General features: G+C 35.7%; 1 protein-coding gene and 1 long non-coding RNA gene across 27 annotated transcripts in view; one reads left to right on the plus strand and one right to left on the minus strand.

The window, feature by feature from the left end:
* Positions 1–27,322, plus strand: part of si:ch211-207d6.2 — a 99,873-nt gene that overhangs the window by 61,276 nt on the left and 11,275 nt on the right. For all 26 annotated transcript variants that reach the window (XM_087240921.1, XM_087240933.1, XM_087240934.1 and 23 more), the window contains 12 exons: positions 2,008–2,206; positions 6,087–6,180; positions 14,926–15,692; positions 16,589–16,690; positions 17,724–17,764; positions 17,942–18,108; positions 18,849–19,024; positions 24,677–24,813; positions 25,082–25,229; positions 25,313–25,733; positions 25,911–26,124; positions 26,700–26,947. In XM_087240921.1, coding sequence (XP_087097047.1) covers positions 2,008–2,206; positions 6,087–6,180; positions 14,926–15,692; positions 16,589–16,690; positions 17,724–17,764; positions 17,942–18,108; positions 18,849–19,024; positions 24,677–24,813; positions 25,082–25,229; positions 25,313–25,733; positions 25,911–26,124; positions 26,700–26,947 — 2,714 coding nt within the window. The remainder of the gene's footprint in view (positions 1–2,007; positions 2,207–6,086; positions 6,181–14,925; positions 15,693–16,588; positions 16,691–17,723; positions 17,765–17,941; positions 18,109–18,848; positions 19,025–24,676; positions 24,814–25,081; positions 25,230–25,312; positions 25,734–25,910; positions 26,125–26,699; positions 26,948–27,322) is intronic.
* The window catches only part of LOC141378336 (uncharacterized), a 55,497-nt gene that overhangs the window by 13,121 nt on the left and 15,054 nt on the right, over positions 1–27,322 (minus strand). The gene's annotated exons all lie outside the window — the stretch shown is intronic.

Below are 27,322 nucleotides of genomic sequence, written 5' to 3' on the forward strand. Positions count from 1 at the left end.
AAGTATTTATATACTCATGAAGTTACAAATCAAGATTTATTTGAAGGGGCCATGAACTGCCTTTTTTATAAATGTGTACATTTAACTCAGTTTTTCACTTATAATGTTATAAAAAAGTATCAAAAACAATGTAGAAGTAATAGGCTAGTAGTAACAGTCTTTCTGTCTGTTTTGACCCCTCATTGAAACAGTTTGAATTGGCATGGTCAATTGTAGACTAGAAAGTGAATGCTCACTGCTACGATTGGCTAAAAGTTTAATTTCACTTAAATTATTAATATTATTTTTTGATGCTTTATTTCTAATATTATGTCCTAAAGTTAAAGTATGTTTGACAGCTTATATGATTAAAAGATGGACACTGCTGTGATTTGGGTTAAAAACATTTCAATACTGAGTATGTCAACTGATCTGTAATACCAGAACTGGAAAAAAGAAATGGGTAATAAAACAGGTAATCAATAATAAACATGTAATGAAAGATTACATTACAGTTTATTCCAATCTAGGGTTCTAATCTTTCTAAAAATCCTGCATCCTTAAATCGCACATCAAAAGGGATGTAAACAAGACACTTTTGTTGTTTTTTTCATGATATTAAACATTTTGCATGTTTAAATATTAAGAAAGAGTCTTAGTTGAAACCACTTAAATAGCCTCTTTGTTAAATAAATACAGTACTGTGCAATATTAACACGTCATGGCAAAGTGGCTGCCTTTAGGCAGGTCAGACCAAATGTTGACGCCATTTTTGAATTCTTTGGCATTTTGCCTGCTGGCTTTTTGCAGTGTTCTTATTTTTTTCACCAGACACAAAGTATCCATTTCATACATATTATAACACACTGTAGTATGTAAATTATATAAAATATGTACCATTGGTTTCACCCTACTGTGCTGTATCTTTTCATACTTCATACTAGGCACAATTGGAACTCAGATATGATTGCTGTAAGCAGTTTGTGCAGATCATTTAAATAACTTCAAACCCTAATGGGCACCTTTTTAAACAGCAGGGTTTGCAAAATCTGTTAGCCCGAGCTATTGTTTTTTTTTTTAGTCCGGCTACCTAAATCTACCTACACGCTGCCCAGCGGGAGAAAAATATAATTCAATGCTTTTACATTCTCTCACAAAATGGATAATTATGTATGTGCTGTGCTGCTGATATGACAGCAATAAATCCACTTGTTGATAATAAAGGAGAAATATTATCAACTACCTCCCAAATATATATATATATATATATATATATATATATATATATATATATATATATATATATATATATATATATATATATATAATTTGCATGAAATATTTTACATTGACCTATTACAATTTTCTGAAAACTTTTACAGACACATTATCAGTATTTAAAAGGTAAAACAAATGTATTTTTTTTCAGAGCTAAATGTATCGTGGTCAAAAAAATCTATTAATGCATCCCTAGTAAATTGATTAATGAGTATTATGCTTTAATTTTGACACATCATTTAGATCCATTCATGTTTAAATATCTGGTTTATATTTCAACCAGGGAGCAAATTGTTCATTTTGTCATATGGCAAGAAAATTCTCACACTACATTTCTTCCAGAACCCATTAGGGCTTCTAAAGGCAATCATTTAATGAAGGGTTTAGAAGTTGTCACCATTTACTTCTAGTACCCTTATTACTCTATAAGTTAAAATGGCTTAAATGGATTCTATACAGCTACTGCATGCATTTAAGTCTTATTTATACAGCTTTTTAGTCTTAGTTATTTTTTCCAATGTTCAATTCAAGCTGATTTGCATAGCAGCTTTACAGAAAGAAAGCATGACTCTACCTTATGTGGTTTTCATCAGATTTTGCTTTGTTAAAGTAAGGTCCATATTGAAGAAACAGTTTTGGGGTGATACAATAATGCATATGATGATGGTATTCAAGCAAAGTCCCTCAGAAATCTTTTGCTGCTTTTGTCATATTATTCTGCTATCAATCTCTTATTTACTTTATTCTCAGGTTTTCTCTACCTGCAGTATGGAGAGGAGACCAAACAAATCCGAATGCCCAATGAAGTGACCAGTTCGGACACCATCAGGGCTCTGTTCGTCAGTGCCTTCCCTCAGCACCTCAACATGAAGATACTGGACTCTCCCAATGTGGCTATATACATCAAAGATGACATGAGGAATATGTACTATGAGCTGACCGACGTCAGGTGTGTTTCCTGCACAATACAGTCCTATTGCGATATTACCATGGCCAGTGTTCTAATTTTGCAACGGACTTGAATTATGATTTTAAAAAGGACAACATTCAGTTAGTGTTGTCAGGATTACTGGTTTCAAGCTAAACCATGATACGTTTTGTGACGGTTAGTATTGCAATTTAACATTTTTATTAAAACCATGATTATAGCCATTTTGAAAATGTAATGGTAAGACCTGGAACACTACAATTGCCCAGAAAAGGCTACAATTTAAGCGCATGCTTATATATATATATATATATATATATATATATATATATATATATATATATATATATATATATATATATATATATATATATATATATATATATAAACAGTTCATAAAAATACATTTTTATATATATTGTAATGTTATGTTGTACACTATAGTGAATGGAAATTTGTTATAGCCATGCAAAGTATTCTGGGTATTTAGAGCAAGGAAGCCTGATTTACATTGATCTCTACTAATTCATCAGCAATCAACTGTCAAATCAAAAGCGCTCGCACTACACATAACGTTACAGAGCACATTTTTATTTTCATTTATCAAAGGTGTATATACACATTAGTCCATTTTATACAGTGTGAGATGTTTTTCAAAAGACATTGCTATAAAACGGTAGTTTTTCTGTTGTGATTTCTATTGGTTTACATTGTGCGCTCCTGCATTTGTCCACAGACATGTCTGACCACAACTCACTGGGACGTAGGTTTCCAAGCTCTATTGAGAATAATGAGCTGAAGTTTAAATTTACAAGATGAAATTATATAATAAATAATAAATATAATAAATAAATTATTAATCACATAAATGAAAACAAATTAAAATGCAATATCAGTCAGATTCAATAGGATCACTTTATTTTGTTGGTCCATTTGAGTATTAGACAGTCTTAATATCTGTTGATATGATCCTTCAACAGACATTTAACTGAGTATAACAAACTTTTCAAGTACATGTCAACTTACACTAACCCTAACTCCAACCTATCAGTCTATTTATAACTTAAATTCAACAAACGAATTATCCAAAATAAAGTGTGACCAGATGTTTTCATCAAACTGCATAGCCCGTTTCAACGTTTATAAAGCAGCTTAATAAAATAATAATAATAAATTTGTTTTTTATAACATCTTAAAGTGCTTCAAAAGTACCATCATAAGCTAAACCTGGATCCCTGTGAGAAGTTTTCCAAATGAAGGTAAAACAAAATACATTGAATAAGAAAATCAAATGTACCTATTGACCTTATTCTGCAATGCAGAAGTGCACTCGTTCCAGCGATTGTTCTAGAATTTTTGATTCAGTTGCCTAAGGGAGAAATGACTAGGACTAACAAACAACCAAAAATTACCTGCTCTACAAACAACTGTGTTTTTGAATATACGGAAAAATTTAAATAATATAAAAACTAAATTCTAGTTAGCAACATCAAGCAAGACAACAAGCATTTTTTATTTTCTAAAAATCAATGGAAGTGAACGAGACCAGAAAGTTGAGCCAAGAATGTTCTTATATGAAGAATAAAGTCAATAGAAGCACTAAACAATGAACATGAAACAATGGAAACGTAAATAAACAAATCCATGCTGATGTTGCGCTTCACAAAGATGCATCAATCTGCCATTTTATTTATTGATACAAAAGTGTGTGTGACATATATTTTCGAACATTTGCAGTTAATTTTAACAAAACCATGGTAATACTGATAACCATGATCATTTTGGTGACTATAATCGTGATATGAAATGTTCATATAGTTACATCTCTACGTGCAATACATAATAAGGTAGATTATGTAAATTATGGCATCACAAAAATATCACAGATGTTCCCTTTTAGAGTGCGGTTGTTTCTTAAGTGCAGAAAATTGCAGGCAGTGCTTGATTTTAAGTGTGTTCAAACTGTCAGGCGACTCCCTTTTCCACACCCTACTCTTCACTGGCCCGCGGCTTCGTAACAAGGAATAGAAGAGAGCGTGATCAATCTGTTTTTCTATGTGTGCGCTTGTGTTATTCAGGGGCAGGATGGGCTTGGTTTCTAACAAGCTTTATAGTTCTGAGTAGGGAGCTTGTGTTGACACGCTTCTAACCTTTCTGTCGCTAAGAGCTGCAGCTCCTAGTTATTATGCTCTCTTCTGCTTCAATGCACCTAAATATTAGTTTTATTTGCACCATAACGCTTTGGTAGTGTTCATAACACCAACAAAACCTCATCATACACCACCTTTCAAAAGTTAATTTCTTATTCTTTTTGTTCATAATGAATCTTTCATTCAGCAGTAATCCATTAAGGGGTAGCACAATCGCCATACAGCAAGAAGGTCGCTGGTTTGAGCCCCTAGCTGGGAGTTTGCATGTTCTCCCCTTGTTCGCATGGGTTTCCTAAAGGTGCTCTGGTTTCCCCCACAGTCCAAAGACATGTGGTATAGATGAATTGAATAAGCTAAATTGGCCGTAGTGTATTAGTGGAGTTGTTTCTCAGTGTTGGGTTGTGGCTGGATGGACACCCGCTGCATAAAACATATGCTGGTTAAGTTGGCAGCTCATTCCGCTGTGGCGACTCCTGATTAATAAAGGGACAAGGCCGGAAATAAAATTAATGAATAAATGAATGTATAAATCCATTAAGTTGTATATAAATAAATTCAAACATTGTCTGTGCCATGTATATGTAGTGTAGAGCTGTATATGTAGTGTAGTGGTTCAGTGCTCACGGTGACCTGAATTCGATTCCAGCCTCATGGTCCTATGCTGATCCTTTCCCTCTCTCTGCTTTCCTGTCAATACTTTCTACTGTCCTATCCATTAAAAGTTAAAAGCCCGAAAAAATAATTATACAAAAATATAATTCTATTGTTTGTAAGTATCTTTTTTTTCTGCAAAATTACTGTGGACAGCCACAAGAAAAACAAATTGTAGAAAACAATTTATAAAAACAAGCCAATAATGTACGAGCATAATTCTTTAAAAAAAACTTCAGATTACAGAAATAAATACAACTCTGAAGTGTGGTGTATAAATAACTATAATATGCGACAAAAAAGCTTAAAAGTGTATTTTGGAAACTTGTTTTTTTACAAGAGCCAAAAAAAGCCACAAAAAAGCCAAAAAAACTAAACAAAAACAAAAAAAAAACAAAAATCACTAGAAAACTCAAAAATCTCAAAATTGACAGACACATAAATAACCTGTTTTTGTCTTCAGTGTCTCACTTATGTAATGATCACTCACTCAGTAATGATGTTGAAAATCCATCTGTACAGGTACAGCTTTTTTTTTTTTTATGTAAAAAAGGATGTGGAAGCGCTGTAATTGATGGAATGATTATTGCTAATAGTGTCATTCTAAAACTGTGGAAATCAGATCCTGTTCCTCAATTTAAGACATGGTTAACTTGTCTCACTCAAATATTACACATGGAAAGAGTCCGTTATGGAGTTATTGATAATCTTGATAAGTTTTACAATATATGGTAACCATTTTTTGATCACCTTGATCATGTAATTTTATTTTAATTATTACCATTATTTTCATTGTATTATCATGCTTATTTTGTGTATTTTTATTGTTGTTGTGTTGTTTGGTAGATATTGAAAAAATGTAAAACTAATGAAACACTAATAAAACACAATAAAAAAAAGCATATAGATATTTCAAATTATAATGATATTATGCAATCTGTTTTTTTTTTTGTTGTTTTTTTTTATCAAATGAATGCATCATTGGAGTCACACTAATTTCAAAAGCTTTAAAGAATATGACTAATCCCAATTTGTTCAAATACCCTAAAAATAATATTGTAAAATAGCATTTAAATGTAACATGTACATTTCCTTTACAGGAACATCACACCACAATCTTGTCTGAAGGTGTATCACAAAGATCCAGCCCAGGCCTTCAATCACAACGCAAGAGCCAATAATGGAGATATTAGGGTGAGTGACAGAGTCCACCAAAACAGTCTCATTATTATAAATCTTCATGTTCAGTTTAAAAAGCTCATGACTGTTTCCAGATGCTGTTGACAGCAAAAATGTGATGTGATGGTTAAATTTCGAGCTCTGTTCTTTAGAGTTCAAAATTTAAAGGAATGTTTCATTGAAAAAAAAAAAACATTTTCTCCCCTTCTACTTGTTACAAAACTGAGTTTCTTTCATCTGTTGAAAACAAAATAAGGCATTTTGAAGAATGACAGAAACTGGTAGCTACTGATTCCCACAGTATTTTCCCTACTGCTGATGCTATAGTTGTTTCCAGCATTCTTCAATAACAAAATGTTCATCAGAGAAATAATCTCATAAACATTTGGAACCATTAAGTAAATTTCAAATATTGAAGTGAACTATCCCTTTAGAGCATAAGTCTCAAACTTAATTCCTCGAGGGCCACAGGTCTGTTCAATTTAGCTCCAACCAGTTTCAACTCACACCTGCTTAATAGTTTATAGTAATCTTAAACACGTTGATTTAGAGCAAAATCTGTACAGAACTGCGGCCCTCCAGGAATTGAGTTTGAGAGTTGTGCTTAAAAACATATTCTAGCCACACCCATTGATGTTGGCAGGTGCTGATTGGCCCTTTCCACTCTTGTCATTATAATGAACAAAAACGCACAATAGTGTTTGCCACGCTGTGTTAAGGTGATTTGTTTGTCACCAGGAATGTAGATAATGCAGAACTATGCCATTGATGATCTCTGGAGACCAGTGAACCTTTTAAATACAAAAGTCAAACAACGTCTGTTTCTTATCTCTTTATGCAGCAAGTGGAATGTGATTTGAGAAACCATGCTTCAAGCATCTTGTTATCTAACTAAATCATCTGCTTTCCATCAGTCTGTCAGTTTACAATATTGACCTACAAATATACAGTAGACTAAGTTTGTATCTTAACCATTCTTAATGCGTTAAAATAATTTTTTTTAACTAATTGAAAAAGAAAACAAATCTCTAAATCAATTACCAAGATATATATACATACATATACATATATATATATACATACATATACATATATATAAAAATATATATCTATAATCTTATCTTCACCAAAGCAGCTACTGATTTTTCTGTAATAAATAAAAAAAATTTATTTAATTAATTTTGCTAATCAAGCTGCATGATACTGGATAAAGTGATAATCAAGTATTTTTACCAATTAATTACGATATTTTTCTATAGATTCTTAGAAAATTTTAATTGCTGTGGTCTATTAACAAAGCAATATCAAATAAAACCAAAACTTTGGTTTAAATGAATGACTAAGTGACATATTATTGACGTCACATGTTTTGTTACTGGATGAATCAGCAGTTTTGAAAAAATCTCTTTAAAGAGGGATTTGATGACAAATGTAACTGTTGAGTTAGGGCAAAAGCATAAAGGCCTTTATACTTTTATTGCAGCATTTTTTTGGGTTCTGTGTTAATAATAATCTTAACCAGAATTAAAAGTATTGTATTAATTTATTGTTGAGTCTAAAGGAACCAAACTACGAGTATGAACACATCATTACCCAATTTTCACATTTATATTTTGTCAAGTTAATATACAACTACAAACATTTATCTCAATACGTTTATGATCAATTTCACTGATTAAGATAGCAGTCATGACTGAATAAAGATTGATATTAAATAATTCACCTCTTTGTTGAAGCATTGTAAAATATTAACAAATTAGTCTATTTCTTCACATAATGCAACTGGGTATGCCGAGATCGAATCCTGCTTCATAGACCTTTCCTGATCCCTCTCTTGCTCTCTCCTGGGACAGTCTAACTACTATAATTAAAAAATAAAGAAATCACCAAAAAGAAATCTTAAAAAAAAACATAAGCAAATGAAACTTTCTAACATTACTAGTTTAAACAAATTAACCTCTATCCACCAACACAAAGCCCAAAGTCAACGCAACTTGATGTACAGTACATCAACAACACACAAAATAACAAGCACAAGTCATATAATAATAATAAAATAAACACACAGAGTTACACATGGCCCTATAACATGGGGAATTAAACTTTTTGGAGCTGTTATGCAATGGTGCGTATGCTTTATCTAATTAAACGCACTTCTGGAGAAGTCTCCTGCTATCTCCTCTATATCTCCAGTTCAGAAGGTCATGGAAGATTGGGAATAGCATCATTCAAAACCAGGGCTGAATTCCTGTGTCGGGTGTGTGGATGAGCTGAGGTCGAGCTCTCAGGAGAGCACCCAGCGGATGCGTCTGACCTTGTATTTCTCAGCTCTAATGAGAGTTTGGTTGTGAGCCGTTCCTGTCTGCACTACCACACCACCCACAGTGCAGACAGGCTGCTGTTTAGCCAGGCTTATGCGTCTCTTAACTACGTCTGTATAGGAAACATTGGCCAGATGATATATACATATCAATAAAATATACCTGCTTCAGCATTTTGAATATTAAAACATGTTTGCTTTGAAAAGTTGGCCTAGACATGGGATGTGCAAAGCTGCATATTTGCAAAATTGTCTTGTCTGAACAACTAGTCAACTAGTAAGCCCTCTATAATTTAGTTGGCTCAGAGTTACATTTACAAGACTTTTAGTTCAATGTTTTTCTTGAAAAGGGTGATAGAGATGTCAATGTGATATCAGAAAATATAAATGTAGTTTTTGGGTAACTATTTTGCCAACATTGTATTTTAAAGGGCACCTACTGTATGGTGAAAAATCTACTTTTCGAGCTGTTTGGACAGACATGTGTGCAAGTATAGTGTATAGACCGTCATATTGAGGTGATATAAACAGACACAGTCCTTTTTTTCAATTTAACAACATAAAAACGGTGAACCAATTGGAGCGGTTTTTAGATCGACTGCAACTTGACGTAGGAGTGCGGTCCCCCCGCCCACCAATATTGATTGACAGGCACGCGTAAACTAATCCTTAGTTTGTTGTTTTACGTCAGCCATTTTCAGCGTGTGAGTCAAAGCGATATCACTAGAGGAACACCCTTGCTCTATTTTTAGATGCAAGGCTCATTGGGCTCAATACAAGATCAGCATTCACCACATGATCGCTCTAATCGGAAGTATTGTTTGTAACTTAGTTTGTTTATAGCTAGGTTTGCAAGCTAGTGCACTTTTCATTGCGTCTACCCTAAACTTCAGCCGTTTGCATTTCTCGAGGTCACAGAAGCTCCATGTGAGTGTGATCTTAACTAGGAGCAGCTGTAAAGTGCGAGCGCTTTTGCCTCACGTGAGTCCCGCTCCATTGGAAATAAAATAACAAACTTACCTGCAGGTCGCACACCAGAAGCACCGCTCAGCGACGCTCCATGCATTTTAGAATTCTAAACATGGGTTTCTATCAGGGTACACACAATAGCGCTTCAAGTCCGCGGCTGTCCGCGGCGCCCAACCAGGATTCGGGACACTTCATGTTTCTGCCGCACCACAGAGCGCCATCTAAATAGTTTAATTTTAAATAACATGCGAAAGTGCGTGTCTGGTGTGCCGTGTCGCGGCTCTAAGCGGGTCATCCATGTGCCTCAGTCAAAGTTAATTCAGTGTGCGTCTGAGTGTACAAGCTCGGAACTTTAAACTACCATACAGTTGGCTGTAAAACTATGCAAAGACACAAATGATTGTGTACTCTCTGCTTAGTCTGTGTCCGAGGCGTACATGCACGGCTGAATGCTGATCCTCTCATTCATGCTGCTTGTATCTCTCTGTCTGCCTGTCTGTTGCCGTACACAGAGTGGGGGAGCTCTTGGCTCCGCCCCCTTGTTAAGTTGGGCGGGAATTTGAAACTAATTTTCATGTGAAGCAACACACCCCTAAAACAGCGAGCTGTGTACACACCCCCAACGTGACACATTTTAACACACTATAATAAAAAAATCTGAATTATGTTTCGAATTGAACCTAAACTGGCACACTCAGAAAAACTATCATATTAATATTAAATCATAAAAAAAGGGGTAAACTATGCGCCCTTTGATGAATGTTGGCCACCAACAGACATAGAAAATATGACTTTAATTAACTTTAATTACCAACATTGTATTTTAAGTAATGTTGACCCCCAACAGACTTAAAAATGTGACTTTAATTAACTGTAATATATCTGAAATTATTCTAACATCCCTAACCCTAAATTTATATTTCACAAATACTCTACAAACGTGATCAAACTCTCATTAAAGTATTACAGAAAGTTCTAGATAAAGTCAAAAGAAAACCTAATACATTTTAACTATTGATTAATTTTATTGTAGTATTTAATATTTATAAAATTTTACATTTTTGTTTAAATCTTTTAGAAACATGTAAACAACTTAAACTAATATAAAGTTATTATATTAGTCTTAATTGTTTTATTTCAGCTAGTTTTAAAATTTTTATGAACCATTTTAAGGTCAAAATTATTATCCTCTTTAAGCTATTTTTTTGACTGTCTACAGAACAAACCATTGTTATACAGTAACTTGCCTAGTTAACCTAATTAACCTAGTTAAGCCTTTAAATGTCCTTTTAAGCTGTATAGAAGTGTCTTGAAAAATATATAGTTAAATATTATTTGTTGTCATCATGGCAAAAATAAATCAGTTATTAGAAAAGAGTAATTAAAACTTTTGTTTAGAAATGTATAGCAAAACCTGGAAAACATGCATTTAATATTTTAAAACATTTAATTCATAAAATCTTTAAAAAGTTTCATCTTTAAGTCTTTAAAATAAGTGTCATGTTTTTGTGATGCTCGGCGCTACAATATTCAGTCATCATGATGGAAAATTTCTAAAATAGTTACATTTATTATGTGAACACTGAAATTCATTTTCAGATCTGGTCCCACCACTAACAATATAAAGCTAACCACAACAGTTAACCTTCAACTCAACTCATCTCTTTTATTGACACAACAGCAGTTCCAGGTAAACAATGTCTGCAAAGCTTAAGTGTTTGGTCCATACAGTGCAGCTTACATATAAACAGCAAGTTAGCTACATCTGACATAAAGATATGCAGAGCCTATACATAATACTCACTGATCATCTAATCATTGCACAGAATAAGATGACAATATTGCATATTTGTGCAATAGACACACTGTATATGACAAAAGCATAATTGTTAAGGTAACGTTTGGTCACATTTATCTTTACTCGCTGTGTTTTTCTATCAATCAGTTTGTGTTTTATGGGACACTAAGATCTTTGACCTATGACACTGGCACAGTTATCCAAAAACACTGCGCTCTGCCCACATGGAAACCCTTTTTTTCAACTTAACCAAATATAAGATTAGTGGGATGATAGGAACTAAAAAAAACAATTGGATGTGTAAAGCAAATCCTCTGAGAGCGTGAGAACTCAAACAAGTGAGGACATGCTTTTGATGTAATCCACTTATTTTTAAATATTAAAGAAAAAAAAACAGACCCATTTTCTGTAATGTTTGAGCTGATGATATATTGGCCTTTCAGTGTAGATGATTATCAACGCTGTAAATCTTGTGAATGTTGAAGCTTGTCCTTCATCCACATACAGTAATTAATATGAACAGTGATGCTCTATGAATCTGCTTTACTGACATGTGAAAAAACAAGGCACAGAGACCTTAAGTTTAATTGTGTGCTTGAAGTCAATTTGGTTTCTCTGGCTGCATGAGAAATATTAAGCCAATTTTGTGGAGCTCTGTATGTACCCACTGAAATAAGACACCTATTTTGAGCTTAGATAATACAATAATGAAGCGATGGCTGCACCTGTTTAAACATGCCTGACTCCTTTTTGGGTAGTCCTTCGTGAGAACTTTGTCTATTTCTAACAGCAAACATCTTAAAGGAAATCTTTAAGAAGCAGTGACAGACAGAATTAATTCCTAGCTATTTTATTTCAAGCTGCTTTTATTGTCTTGTCATTCATTTGATACAGTTTTCGTGACACAAGCATTCAGCTAGACTGTCAAGCAAATACATTAAGTTCAATTGTAATTTCCTTGATTCCTCATATGAACGTGCTCTGAAACGACACCTGAGGTTATAAGGACAGGTTTGGAGAATGTTGTTGGTCTTTAGGCTAATGCAGAGGGTGTTGGTGCTGTGAATGGTGGATAATTCTGCTGCACGCACACGCTGTCTGTGGGCTTTATTACTGCACGCTTTAGCATGACCACTGTACAAAGACAGGTCTGGGCAGGGCTATTGTCAGTGCTTTTGCACTGGTTCAGTCTTTTGTTCGTATCTGTTCACTTGTCTAAACATAAATCATATCAACACAGTCGTACAATGCAATTTTTGTTTTTCGTTTCCTGCTTGGAAAAAGATTAATCTTTTTCGTGACAAATATTTAATAAAATGTTCCCTTTCATTAAATTCAAAGGTCCTTTCATATCCATTGACTTTCTTTGTCATGGAGTTGTTTATGAGCAGTTTTCAAGTGGTTGGATGTTAGTCCCGAATGTGAAGGTAACATGCAGCTGGAGGAAAAAAATGCAATGTAGATAATAACATCTAGCTACCCATATAATTATGCACAGTTATGCTATAATAAACAGACATATCAACTTTTTATAGGAGAGGGGAAAAACATATTTACTTGCTTAAATAAAAGGTTGTGCATATATACAGTTGAAGTCAGAGTTATTAGCCCCCCTTTGATTTTTTTTCTTTTTCGTTTTTAAATATCTTCCAAATTATGTCTACCAGAGCAAGGAATTATTCACAGTATGTCTGATAATAGTTTTTCTTCTGGGGAAAATCTTATTTGTTTTATTTTGTCTAGAATAAAAGCAGTTTTTAATTTTTTAACACCATTTTAAGGTCAAAATTATTAGCCCCTTTGAGCTAATTTATTTTTTTTGATTAGTCTACAGAACAAACCATCATTATACAATAACTTGCCAAATTACCCTAACCTGCCAGTGCCTAGTTAACCTAATTAACCTAGTTAAGCCTTTAAATGTCACTTTAAGCTGTATAGAAGTTTCTTGAAAAATATCTAGTCAAATATTATTTACTGTCATCATGGCAAAGATAAAATAAATCAAGTTATTAGAGATGAGTTATTAACACATTATGTTTAGAAATGCGCAGAAAAAAATCTCTCCGTTAAACTGAAATTGGGGAAAAATAATTCAGGCGGGCTAATAATTCTGACTTCAACTGTATATATAAAGGGTAAGATACAGTATGTCATCTGGTTAAATCTATCCAAATTCAAAACCCATCATAAAGACATACTAAAAACACAAACCAAAAAACGGTAAGATAAAATGTACCTGACTAAATGCATTACATCTTGCTACAAGGAAAAAGATGATTTGCACTGAACATGATGTAGTTTAGTGTTCGCTGTCAGAATAAAAACATGTTGTATTTTCAAACTCTCAACTTTTCAGAAAACCTCTACTTTTTAAACAGTCTCTTTAAAGTTTTTGATTTGTCTTTATACAAGATCAAAAGTCGGACGTCATTAATTTTTAGTGTGAGCCAGAAGCAAGCTTAGTGCTGTAATACGTCTAGGGCAGTGTGGGCGTTGAGGATAGTTGAATTCAGGTCAACTTTTTGATAATAAGCTATGATGCTGTTCGGCAGCAGCTAAACAGAATGTATCAGAAAATCCACTGCTTCAGAAGACTCAAGAGTATGCAGTTCTGAAAACGTTGGATCTTTGTAATTCTAGGTGGTTTGAACACATATTGTTGTTGGCAGCGTGGCAAATTTAGATGATCTTGCTGGTAGCAATGTAAAATATTCGTTAAATATTGCAACACCCACTGACGCACATTAATGATGACCAAAAGCATGGATTTTTGAAACATGGAAATGTTTCTGACTGACAGGAACAAAGGTCCCGTGAAGTTCTTTGAAATATGCATTTTCATTTAATGTTTGACCCAATCTCAACCGAAACACAGAGAGGGTGGGAAAGAAAAAAAAACAGCCAATAGCGTTTTGTTTTATCACAGCTCATCCAATGATATCATGTAATGCATATTTATATAGTGCATTTACTGTGTATGACTATACACCCAAAGCCTTCCACAACCATGAGAAGGGGGGCTGGGTCTCTCCACTCCACCACCAGTGTGCAGCATCCACTTGGATGATGTGACGACAGCCACAGGACAACAGCGCCAGTGCGCTCACCCCACACCAGCTATAGGTGGAGTGGAGAGAAAGTGAGAGCCAATTTAGTTTATGGGGATGACAGTATAGTGTCCGCTTCACTTTACTGGAGTATTAGGACTCACACAGACTGCAGGTTGAGAGCCCCCTGCTGGCCGCACTAGCACTTCTTCCAACAGCAACCTAGTTTTTTTTCCATGTGGTCTCCCAGGTTCAGCCCTGCTTAGCTTCATTGAGTAACCAGTCTTGGGTGGCTGAACTCAAGTGCATCAAATAAAAAGTAAATGAGAAGCGGCTTGAAGGGGGCGGGGCATGTCAGATACTAGAGAGCATTTGATTGGTTATGATTTGATGAGAAACTTAAGTATGAGGTGATGTAAATAAAACCATTGATGCATTTAGGCGGAGGTGACAAACTACACGCTCTACATGTTTATATCAGTTTTTATCTTCTAAACGCAAATTTTGTCACTGTTTTGGAGCACACTAGCTTCAATACATCTTTTAAAACGAAAAATACTCATACTAACATCTAAAAAAACTTTAACTTCATAGGACCCTTAAACATTTTCTTTCTATTCTAGATCACAAGAGAGCGACTGTACAGCAGCAGACAGCAGCCGGGAGGCCAAAGCCCAGTGCACACTCTTCCTCACAGTCCCATACATTCAGTCCAAGGCTCCATGTCTCCTCCTACACCTCGCTCCATGCCCTCCTCCCCCTCCAGGATTCCCTATGGTCACTCAGTTGCCATGCCCGGTGGTGCCACCTTACCCAGAGACCGTCTGTCCAGCGTACCTCCCAGTCGCTCCACCACACCCTGTGTCAGTGCTATCCTTGAGCGACGGGATGTCAAACCTGACGAGGATCTTAGCAGCAAGTATGCAGAAGCATACGGTTCACCTGAAGCCAGACTCAGCATTGCCTCATCCCAAAGCAGCCACACCGGAGACGTCCCGGATGGGGCGGCATACATCCAGCATCGCTCCTCAGTCAAATACGCAGAAGGACAAGACCTCCAGCATGCAGTCTTTCGTCAGAAATCCCGCAAGTACAGCGAAAGTCAACTAGCATCGATGAGCTCCAAAACACCGCCTGCTTCCCCTCACAGGGTCAATGAGGTCAGGATGATTGACATAATCCCAGGCCAGAACACCCACATGCCAGCTCAAGGTGTGGCGGCAGAAAGGGTTTCACCTGTTCGGAGGTCTTACCGTAAGGACAGTAATGGAGCCATGGAGGTGAACAGCAGGGTGAGAGGGAACATGGCCTCCCCTGTTTTTGCGGACCTTCCAGCCGGTCATGGAGATAAGCCGTTTCTAGGGCATGTAGGAGCAGGAGATCCGCAGAGGTGAGAGGGAATCTGCATTGTGTGGTGCACATGCTTAGGAAAGTTGAGCATTGGTGTTATGTTGGGGGTGGGGTGTTGCAGGTTTGAATGAGTTTTAATTCTTGCTGTGATTTTGTTTCTGTGTCATATTGATTGATTGTTTTTTAAGTATCTTAAGCACCACATATTTAGTAGCTTGATGAAAAAACACAGTAAAATAATGTGAAATATTTTTCCAATTTGAAATGTTATATTTTAATCAAATAAATGCAAGTGTGAATTGAATATAATGGATCTTACCAACACTGTTATCCAATTGTTATATAAAGGAGCTCCTATCAATGTGAAGGCCAGGGTATTCAATGTTTTTGCACGCAAGGTTGCTTCTAACAATCCAAAAACTTTGATTTCACATTGATTTGTAAAGACTTTGGGATTGAATTCCATAGTCCATCACAGTGTTATCAAACTACATCTGCAATTGCTATTATTTTGAAAAAGCAAAACTTACATAATGTGCCTTAAAAATAAGGAAACAATGACACTGCTTCATTTCCTCTGATGTTATTTATTCAAATAATGCATGAGTAATCAAGGGCTTGTGGGAATAATCATCACTGAAAATAACAGAGCAGTGATGTTGTTGAGGTAAATGAAGTGTAATTGAGAGGAGGACAAGAGTTCCTCTGGGCAATGTCCAACATTCATATATATGCATGATGCTATTTTTGACTTGAATATCAAATTTCCCCACAGTTTTGCCATCAGAAACAAAGAGTTTTTCTGACAGTGCTTCGCTTAGCTTTGTTAACATTGTTAAACACTCCACTGTTGATTGTCCTATGATCATTTATGGCATTGCCTTTATAAACTGACTTACAGTTTATATGTATGTGTATGTGACTTGTGTTTTGCAGTGAAAGAATAAAGGCCATGGAGCAGCAGATTGCCAGTCTTACTGGACTCGTTCAACACGCTCTTATGAAAGGGCCAAACACAAGTGCTAAAGAGGTTTCCAGGTAAATTTCCAAAGAATATTATACACAATTACCTTGACTTGCCATTTATTAATTTCTCTTGTTATAATGTGTAGATTAAGGCAAGACACTGCAGATGAATAGATTAAAAATTAACTATTTATTGAATAGTTATGACCATAACTTCCCAGCACAAAAAAAATAAATAAATAAAACAGAACATTGGGCTGTACATAAGTGTTGGTGTTGTGGGTTTATACTGGAGTCAAATATTTAACAGAGGAGATTTGGCAAATCTTCTTTTATTACTCAATATTTTAGAAAATACTTTGAAGAACTAAAATGAAACTATAATAAATTTACAGATTTTTTTAAATAAAATGTTGTCTATGATCAGGCAAATTACAGTATAATTTGAACACATCCCTCTGTAAAGATATTCAAAATACTGTTATGAATAAAACTAATGTGATATGATTGATCGCGGCTGGTCTCGCATCAATAATCATTGCTAGTCCAATCAGACATCATTGCTAGACCAATCAAATGAATTCTAGCCTCCAGTAAAAAACTCATTCATCCTACCTTCCTTATCTTTGTTTTGAAGAATCCCCCCCATCCACGCCATCTCCCCCTTTCCTTCTTTACCAGGGGGAGCTCTCAAGACCTAGCTGGTCCAAACCCCGTCATGCTACATGACCAGACGGGAGCCCTGGGCTCAAGTATCTCCGAGCTCAGGGTTCATTCCAGGGAGAGCATGCCAAATCCACAAATTGTATCATGCAATAGCAAAGTGTGAACTCTTAAAATGCTTCTGATATAAAGATTTCTAAAAACTAATTGAGAAAAGAGCCTTAATAATACATATTGTGTGTATTAAAACCTATAGGTACAAATCGATAAAGTACTATAAAAGAAACACTTAAAAGACATTTTACACATTTTCTTTCCATTACTCTAAAATACATAAATTAAACTAAATTAACAGGTATAAACAAGGTGTCTCACCTTAAAAACAGCATAATTATCATTTCTACAAGCTGATTCTGAAACATTTTTTTGTCTTTTTCTACAGTGAAAAAACAGTAAACATGGGACCCCCAGCACAGAACGGTGGTCAGTAAACTTCAGTTATTGATTATGACATGATTCATTTATCGGTTCATCTTGTTTCTATAAATTAGAATTTAATTTCGAATCTACTTGTTGATCACTGAGTTACAGTATGTCATATTTGTGTTTTTACTGGAACAATATATATATTTTTTTAAATGTGGGTGTTTTTTTCTCCAGGCATGTGTGTTGTAACATCATCTAAGGAGCCAGCTGTGCAGACAGACAGTTCTTCAGCTCAGTTTCAGACCCCAGTCAGAGACCCTGCTTTAAGCTCAATCCTCTCCACCTTCAGGAGAAACGTCTCTGATCTCAGACTGCAGCTTCACCAGCTCAAACAGATGCAGGTATACATCTGACTAACCCTGGACATCAGACTGATTCATTAGAATTAGAATTAGAATCAATTAGATATCAATCAAATAAAAACATATTTCTCAATAATTATGCAGTAATATTATAAAAGAAGGATCATTCATATTGTTCACTTGTAAATAATCAAAAAAGGTTGAAATATTTAAACAAAGTCTTTTTTTATATATTGTTATTAAGCAATTTTGATAATTTTATTGATATAAATTACATTAAAGACATTTAATACAATTGGTAAAATATTATGTCTATTTCATATCTGTTAGTGTATTTTATACTACTAAATGTTTTTTTCTCTTCATTACATCAAAATATATTGTAAGATATCAATAGAAGTGTTTGGAGAACTGATAATAATAAATAATAAATGTTTAAGCATATCAGAATGAAGAATCATGAGACATCAAAGACTGGAGTAATGATTCTGAAAATTCAGCTTTAAACTACAAGAGTAACTTAAATCTTATTATTCAATATAGATATATTGTATGCAATAAAGTTGTATACATTATATCTAAGCTATATCTATTTAGTATATATCTATTTAAAATATATCTATTTAGCTAAATTTGTGATCAAGTAAATGCAACCTGGGTAAGCATTGCAGAAAACAAAATTAATGGTACAATACACCTCCAAACAAATAAAATGAACAAAACTACTGTTGTGCAGTGATACAACATACAATCTTACAATTTTTGCTTTGCATAAACAGCTACAAAACCAAGAATCAATGAGGCTGATGATGCAACAGGCAGAGCAGGAGATCTCGGAGAGGGTTTCAGACACTGTGCTGCACCTCGAGGACCCTGTTCATAGACAGAGAGTCCAGGTGGATGAAGAAAGACATCACTATCTCGGCATGGAGGAAAAAGTCCTTCTGCAGCTCGGGTAAGATAACTGCTGTGATACTACTGAGCCTGGCATTTAGAGTGTGGTCAATCAAACATTTTCAATAGCTTGATTGTGTTTATAAGGTGAGCTTTAACGCATTCATGGTTCATTATTTACTTATTACTTACCATGGTGTTTACACTACCTGACAAAAGTCTAGTTGTAAAAGTCCCAGTTGTAAGAGCAACAAATAATAACTTGACTTCTAGTTGATCATATGGAAAACTGGCAGAAGGTAGATTTTCTTAGATGAATCATCTGTTGAACTGCATCCCAATCATCACAGATACTGCAGAAGATCTATTGGAACCCGCATGGATCTAAGATTCTCACAGAAATCAGTCGAGTTTGAAAAAGGAAAAATCATGGTTTGGAGTTACATTCAGTATGAGTATCTACAGAGTGGATAGCAACATCAACAGGCTTAGGTCTCAACACATTAGTTCTGCCTATTACATTACAAACCACAGGAGAGGGCAAATTCTTCAGCAGGATAGCACTCCTTCTCATACTTCAGCCTCCACATCAAAGTAGTTTAAATAAAGAAGGTCAAGATGCTCCAAAATTGACCAGCCCAGTCACCAGACATGAACATTATTGAGCAGGTCTGGGGTAAGATGAAGGAGGAGGCATTGAAGATCCAAAGAAACTTGATAAACTCTGGAAGTCCTGCAAGAATGCTTTCTTTGCCATTCCAGATGACATTATTAATAAGCCATTTCAGTCATTGCAGAGATGTATGGATGCAGTCCTCCAAGCTTATGCGAGTCATATACAGTATTAATTATTTTTTTCACTGCACCATGACTTTATATTCCAGGGGTGCTCAATCCTGTTCCTGGAGATCTACCTTCCTGCAGATTTCAGTTGCTACCCATATCAAACACACCTGCCTGTAATTATCAAGTGGTGTTCAGGTCCTAATTAATTGGTTCAGGTGTGTTTGATATGGGTAGCAACTGAAATCTGCAGGAAGGTAGATCTCCAGGAACAGGATTGAGCACCCCTGTTATATTCTACTATACATTATTTCTGTCAAGTGACAAGACTTTTGTCTAAATATCAAGCCATGATTATATTTTATGTTGGTAAAATAAGTATAATCTAGAGGCCTTTGCCTTTCATATAAGGCATTTCTAATGCCAAATGATCAACTAGAAGTCAAGTTATTATTTGTTGTTCCTAAAAATTGGATAGGGGACTAGACTTTTGTCAGGTAGTGGACACTAGTGTATTGTTTATACTAGTGCATTTTAATTGTAAGTTTTGTTGTGGTTACACACATTCACTTAATATGATAGACATCACCTATATAATAGCATGTTAACTGTTTATACATAATAACTTTAACTGTTAAAAGCTATTAGTTACTAGTAGTTGATTAAAGTTATTAGTAACTAATAAGGTTTAGGTAACTAATAACCTAAACTTGATTTATTTTGATTTTAATGCAATGATCTGCTCCTTTTATAACGCTAATATTTGAACAAAAAGTATAGTGAAAAGTGCTATGCAAATAAACTTAAATTGAACTGAATTACACCTGGCGTTATTCCAGCATCTTCGACCTGCAAAAACAAAGCTCTTTAAAATTGCTTAAGTCCACAATTTAGTTTCTGGCTATCCACAATCACTCTTCGTTATTTTTATATGATCATTACAGAACTGGCAGATTGCAAGTAAACTATTTGAAAAAAATATATTGTTGTCCATATTTGCATGTCTAGTGTGCATGAATGGTCACGTATCATGCTTTTTAGCTGTATAGTGGGGATCCAGATAGTTATTCGGAAACACAATAAAAATGCCAGTCTGGACGAGGGGTATTTTCATACTTAAATGACACTTTACATGCAAGTGTAAATGGCACCAAAAATCTCTCTTGACATACTGGTTTTATGACTTCACTACCTCAGAAATACACGATTTCTCTGATTGGTCAGTTTTGGCGTAGAGTGTTTTGATTCGCTGACTGTCTGATGCATGTTTAAGGAAACATTAGGGGGAGGGGTTTATGTAAACTTGACAAGCCTGGGAAAGAGTTTTTACAAGACCATAAAAAAAGTCATCTGTAAAAAAATATATCCCTTCGTTTTGCAACTTTGCAGATGTTACTTAACAGCAGCTTTATACACTAACTAAAGTTTTAAGTAGTTAAATCTTTATTAAGGAACTACCCATGAAGGCTTCATTATGAATTGGTCCTCTACAGTATGTGAGCGAGAGCTGTACATGAACAGAACATAGGAAAAAACAGGGCAATGATTTGCAAACCAGCCAAAATTTAATGCTGGTCATGTATAATCAACACTGACCTCTCCCCAATCACCCTCACTAATTGATTATAATCCCATGTCTGTAGTCAATGTTGAATGCACACATTAATTAACAAAGGTCACTACTGTTAATAGATGTGAACAGAGGGGATTTTACATTAGTGCTATGCCAAGTGTTTTTCTGAAGCCTATTCAGTAAGTCTTGAAGTAAAAGGACAACTCATGCCATCCCTGGGTGGAGGAGTGTGTGTGCATGTGTGTGTGTGTGTGTGTGTGTGCCTGCATGAAATGACTGACTAATCCACTGTCCCAACCTGTCTCAAATGAATAAGTCTTGTGAAAGAGTCTTCATGTTTTCTGTCATGATGAATGCCTGCTGTCCTTACTGGGAAATAAATGTAAGTCGGATTGTTTTCATAAGAATGGGTGTTAAAGTGTTGTTGTACAGCTGTTATCTAAAACTAAAAGTCATAAATCAGCTTTTAAAATGTATGTTTTAACTGAGATAGTCACATAGAAATATTAAATGAAAAATGGAAAAATAAATGACAAATGTTAAAGAAGATTTAAATGCTAAATAAAATTAAAACTACAAATATTTTTAAAAAATCTCATTCAACATATAATAAATACTAGATGTATACATATTATACAATAACAACAAACACGCAAAGCACATTACAAACTAAAGATTTTTTAAAGTGTTAACTAAAAGTAAAGATATAATAAAAATATTTGGTTAGTTAAAATGGGAACATTTCACTCAGTGGTTAGCGCTGTTGCCTCAAAACAAGAAGGTTGCTGGCTGAGTCCTGGCTGAGCCAATTGGCATTGAGTTTGCATGTTCTTCTTGTTTGCGCGGATTTCCTCCATAAGTGAATTGGATCAACCAAATTGGCCATAGTGTGTGCGTGTGTTTGTGTGTGCGCGTGTGTAAATGTAAGAGTGTATTGGTGTTTCAGAAGATTGGGTTGCAGCTGGAAGTGTAACCACTGTGTAAAGCATTTATTTCACTGTGGTGACCCCTGATAAATAAGAGACTACCACAGGTGTCAAACTCCTGGAGGGCCACAGCTCTGCACAGTTTAGTTCCAACTAGGGCTGTGTGAATAATTAAATCACAATCTCAATTTAAAACGTTACGATTAGCTAATCGCAAAAAGGCAGCGATACGAAATATGTATTATTTAATTTCTTCCGCCCAGAGCAAGGCCCAATCCCAATTCTATTTTTGTACCCCTATACCTTAGCCCTTAAAGCCAAGGGTTGAGGGGAAGGGCTTTAAAAATTATCCCTATTATATGGAAAAGCACTACAGCACCTGCACACGTCATCAGATGTTATCGCGATCTCTTGCTTTATATGAGATCAGACGATCGCGACTGCTGTAGTTATTCAGGTTGTGTTAAGTTTTTTACTTCAAGAAATCACTGAAGGCATATATTATGTTATCATAACGATATAAAGTGGCAACAAGATCATAACAATACTGTGCATTTACACAGTGGCTGTATTCATCAAGGTAAACACACCAAAAACAACATTAACATTATAGCGGACACTGTAAAAAGCCCATTCCCAGCCACTAGATATTACTGACAGGGTATTTGAGTGTCATTGAATGTCAGAATGTTAAGGGACTGCTGTACAGGAGTTATGATTATGGATTACAGATAGCGAAATTTTGCGGTTTTTATTTTAGCTGGGGTTTTTTTTACAGCATGACGGTAAAACACGAACGCGGTTATGAATATAATAAAATGTGTTTGTTTGTTTGTTGTAAAAAATTTGTAATAATGACAAAAAAAATACTAATTTGTGGATCTCCTTACTTCCGAGTGCAGTGATACTGCTGTTGTGGCTGGTATATTCTGGGAAATTTTCTTACCCCTTGGTTTCAAGTGTGGTCCTGAAAAATCTTCATTCGGAGAGGTATTTGCCTCTTCCCCTTAGCCCTATGCCTTCAAGCTAAAGAGAATTGGGACACCTCTACCTCTTCAAGGGAATGCACAAAACGGGGGGTTGGTAATATGGGAATACAAAAACAGGTGATTTGTAAGAGCTGTCACAGAATTGTTGCCACAGCACGAGGAAATACAACAACCAGCATATATATATATATATATATATATATATATATATATATATATATATATATATATATATTTACCCTAAATTGCACAGCCCTAGTTCCAACCCCAATTAAGCACACCTGATCAAACTAATTGAGTCATTTAGTCTTGTTTGAAACCTACAGGCAAGTGTGTTGAAGCAAGGTTGTAACTAAACTATGCAGGGCTGCGGCCCTCCAGGAACAGTTTGATACCCCTAGAGTAAGCCGAAGGAAAATGAATGACTGAATATTAGATAAAATAAATTTGAAAAATTAGATGAAAACTAAACCTGAAAAGTTGAATATGTTAATGTTAAAATATGTTAATGTACTAATATTACTCTGATGATGATGATGATGATGATGATGATGATAATAATAATAATAATGATAATAATAATAATAACTGCATAAAACATGTTTTTTTTTTTTTTACCCATGACCAACATCTATTAGTTCCAAGCACAACGGTAATACTGGCTCATGCTGTAGTGAAGAAGATTTCTTTATATTTCTTTTTGACATTGTGCATGGGAAAACCCTTAAGACTCCCCTCAGGTAAATTACAAAAAACACAAACAATTTCCCACAGAGACTGTGCTACGTTATGATCTCAGAGTATGCTGTGTACTGGCTTGCAGATTCCTGCAAGGGTGACCTTGCTAAAGTCTTTATATGCCGGTACAGCTCATGTTAAATCACACTTCTCAACCATTTCAAGAGGGAGGAAGTCAGAGAATCAGATGAAGCTGTAGGTTATGATGATCGTCTGAAGGTATTTAGCTGAGGGCAAACTTCTGTTGCCATCTTTGCTTACACTTCGAAACTTCAGTGTATGTGAACTGTCAGTCAACAAACAAGCTTAAATCATGTTAAACAGGTTTGAAGCTTTAGCAGGACTTGCTGTCAAGACTTGCTCGTCACACAGTATTATGTTTCGCTAAATGCTAGATTAAATGAATTCAAAATAAATATAAACAGCAGCGTCTACATGTCTGCGAATATCTAGATTTTGAGCAGAACAAGTTCTTTGGATCAAATAATAAAGTATGACATTAAGATTAGGTTTTATAAAAGCTTGTGGGGTATGCGCAGCTTAAGCAGTTACTGGACATTACTGGATTGGAATTTTCTGTGATTAAAATGTCCTGTACTGTTTTTGTAATATTGTTTGATACTGTAAGATAAGCTCCTGTCTCCACTCGCAATTAAAGCAATCATTGTTGACATGACAAATCCCATGTTGTAACAATTTTATAGAGAGCTGGAGAACTATGTGGAAATGCTGAAGAAAGAGTCCAACTCTGCTATGAGTCAGCGACCGGTCACTCTGAAGGATGTGGAAGAAGGGGCCGTCAACTTACGCAAAGTAGGAGAGGCTCTGGCCACACTCAAAGGTAATTACATCTGTACTTTTTGGGCCTATGGACTGAAGTCAACCCTCGCCATTTCAGATACTCTAAACCAGTTGCCTTGCCATAATGATTTAGCCCTTGTCAACATCATTCTATAATGAATTCCTGTACATTTCCCTTGATCATAAGTTTTTGGCTCTTCTCAACAGCAAGCAAGCCAAACATGCCAAGCTTGCGAACATTTGAATTGGTGCCGAATGAGAGAGACACAAGTATTCCCATATAATAATATTCAACTGTATCTTTTCAGGAGAGTTCCCAGCCCTGCAGTTGAAAATGCGTGCTGTGTTGAGGGTGGAGGTAGAGGCGGTTCGTTTCCTGAAGGAGGAGCCTCACAAAATGGACAACATGCTGAAAAGAGTCAAAGCTCTGACTGACACTCTTAGTAGACTGAGAAGGTGAAACTCTTTGTGTTTTGAAATCCCTTTAGAGCTTTGTAATGGTTTAGCACGTTCATCATAAGGATTTTGTTTTCCTGTAGATATGCCACAGAGAGCCACAACCATACTTCTGACCAATTCCAAGTGAAGGCATTGACTGCTGATTCAGTGGAAGAGCACAGGTCTCCAAAACCTGTTCGTGAGTCCCCTACCCCACAACCGAGATCACCTGCCAAAGTCATCAACACAGAACCTGTGCCCTCTTCTCCAGTCACAGTCCACCGTGTTCAAACAGTTCCCTCCAATGCTCACCACCCCAGTCCCCCCCTCACACCCACCCATGGCAGAGACTCTCCAACTGTGGCGAAGGTCAGTCCTAGGAGCAGAGAAAACAGTCCTGCCCTGCAAAAGCGAGCAATTCCCCAGGGTCAGGAAGCTGTGCTAACAACCTCTGGATCCTCCACACCTCCACTCCAAGCGGAGGAGATCCATGTCAACACAAGCAGGCCCATGTCTGAAGAGGTGTGGCTCCACTGTACCTTTCACTTTTGATTGATTAAGATCCGTGGATTGGCGGCATGACAAGAATGTCTTGATTATTTATAATTATTTCTGTTACGCTGTATTTATCTGCATGAACTTCCTACAAATATACTTTCTCTGACTGAAGTAATAAAATTTCTTTTGGAATCTCTATAGGTATCAAAACGGGCTGTAGAGGGGGACCTGATTCGCTCTGCTGGAGCAGAAGCAGAAAATGAAATGGACAGGATTCTCCAACAGACCCAAGTAAGCCTTCTGAAGGCCATCCCTGACCTGGAGGTGAGCACCCAGGTGGACAGTGCCCCTTCCCGAACACATCGCCCATTGCCAGATGAGATGAACTCTACACTTCAAGTTTCTTCACCCCCTGGTATGCCTGTCCACTCATATAAATCACTCATTTAGATTGTATGACATTCAACACAAAACTTTAATCTGGGACAGATTAGCCTGTCCAAAATTAAAAAGTATAATCTCTCCACATATGCCAGTTCAATGAAGTTGTGCTCTTTTTATTTATCTTGGTTTAATGTGTTGATTTAGTTTTTTGTTGTCATTGATGATTTTAATAGAAAATTAAGCCTTAAAGTGTTATATTGTAATTTTTGTTATTATTATTTTTTTTTTTATGTGTGCTACAAAATGTTTTTGGTTTGTTTGTTTTGGGGAACCAAATCTTGTTTGAAATTAATTTTATGATGATTACATTATTCTCTTTTTTTGTTTACCTTGCCACCGTTGTGTTTTGTTATTGTCTGTTTGTTTATTGAATCACGTTTTGTTTTCATCAGCTGATAAATACTTGTAAATATTGCAACATCTCCTTGTTGGTTTTAGAAGTTATTTATTAATAAACCCTGAGTATCTGGCTGAGTAGCTAGATGAATCTAAACCACGCCAGATTTATAGCCATAATCAAGGCACTTTTTATCTTCCTTCAAACAGAAGCCACACCACAGCATGGACCCAAAGCAGATAAACCAGCCCAGACCAGTTTGGAAAAACCACAGAAGCCGGCCATAGAGAAGCCCCACAGGGCCACTGTTGACAGAGCAAAGCCCAACCCTGAAACAGCCACCAAATCACCTCCCCCTCCCCCACCACGCAGATTCTACCCCTCTGCAACAGGCCTGACCACTGGACGCTCAGGAGAAGTGATCTACACCAGCCGAAAAGAGTCCACTAGTGCTCAGGTGCATGCTCTTTTTCAGCTTCCTCTAAATGATCATCATCAATGGTCATCTTCTGTTCACCTTATAATTATTCCAAGCCTATATGGGTTTTCTTGATCTGATGAACACAAAAAAAGATACACTAAAGGACACTGATAACCAAATTGTTGCTGCTCTTCATAGAGAGATCACCCAAAAAAAAAAAAAAATCTGTCATCATTTACTCGCCCTTTACTCCTCTTTATGAGTTTCTTCTGTTAAACACAAAATAATATATTTTGAGAAATGTTGGAAACCTGTACCTATTCTACTGACTTCCATAGTATTTGTTTTGTTTTGTTTTTCTGCTATGAAAGTAAAGGTTACAGTTTTACTTTTAAAGGTTACAGTTTTTTC

Source organism: Danio rerio, chromosome 2 (assembly GCF_052040795.2).
Source record: "Danio rerio strain M-AB ecotype USA chromosome 2, GRCz13ab, whole genome shotgun sequence".
NCBI classification, from domain to species: domain Eukaryota; kingdom Metazoa; phylum Chordata; class Actinopteri; order Cypriniformes; family Danionidae; genus Danio; species Danio rerio.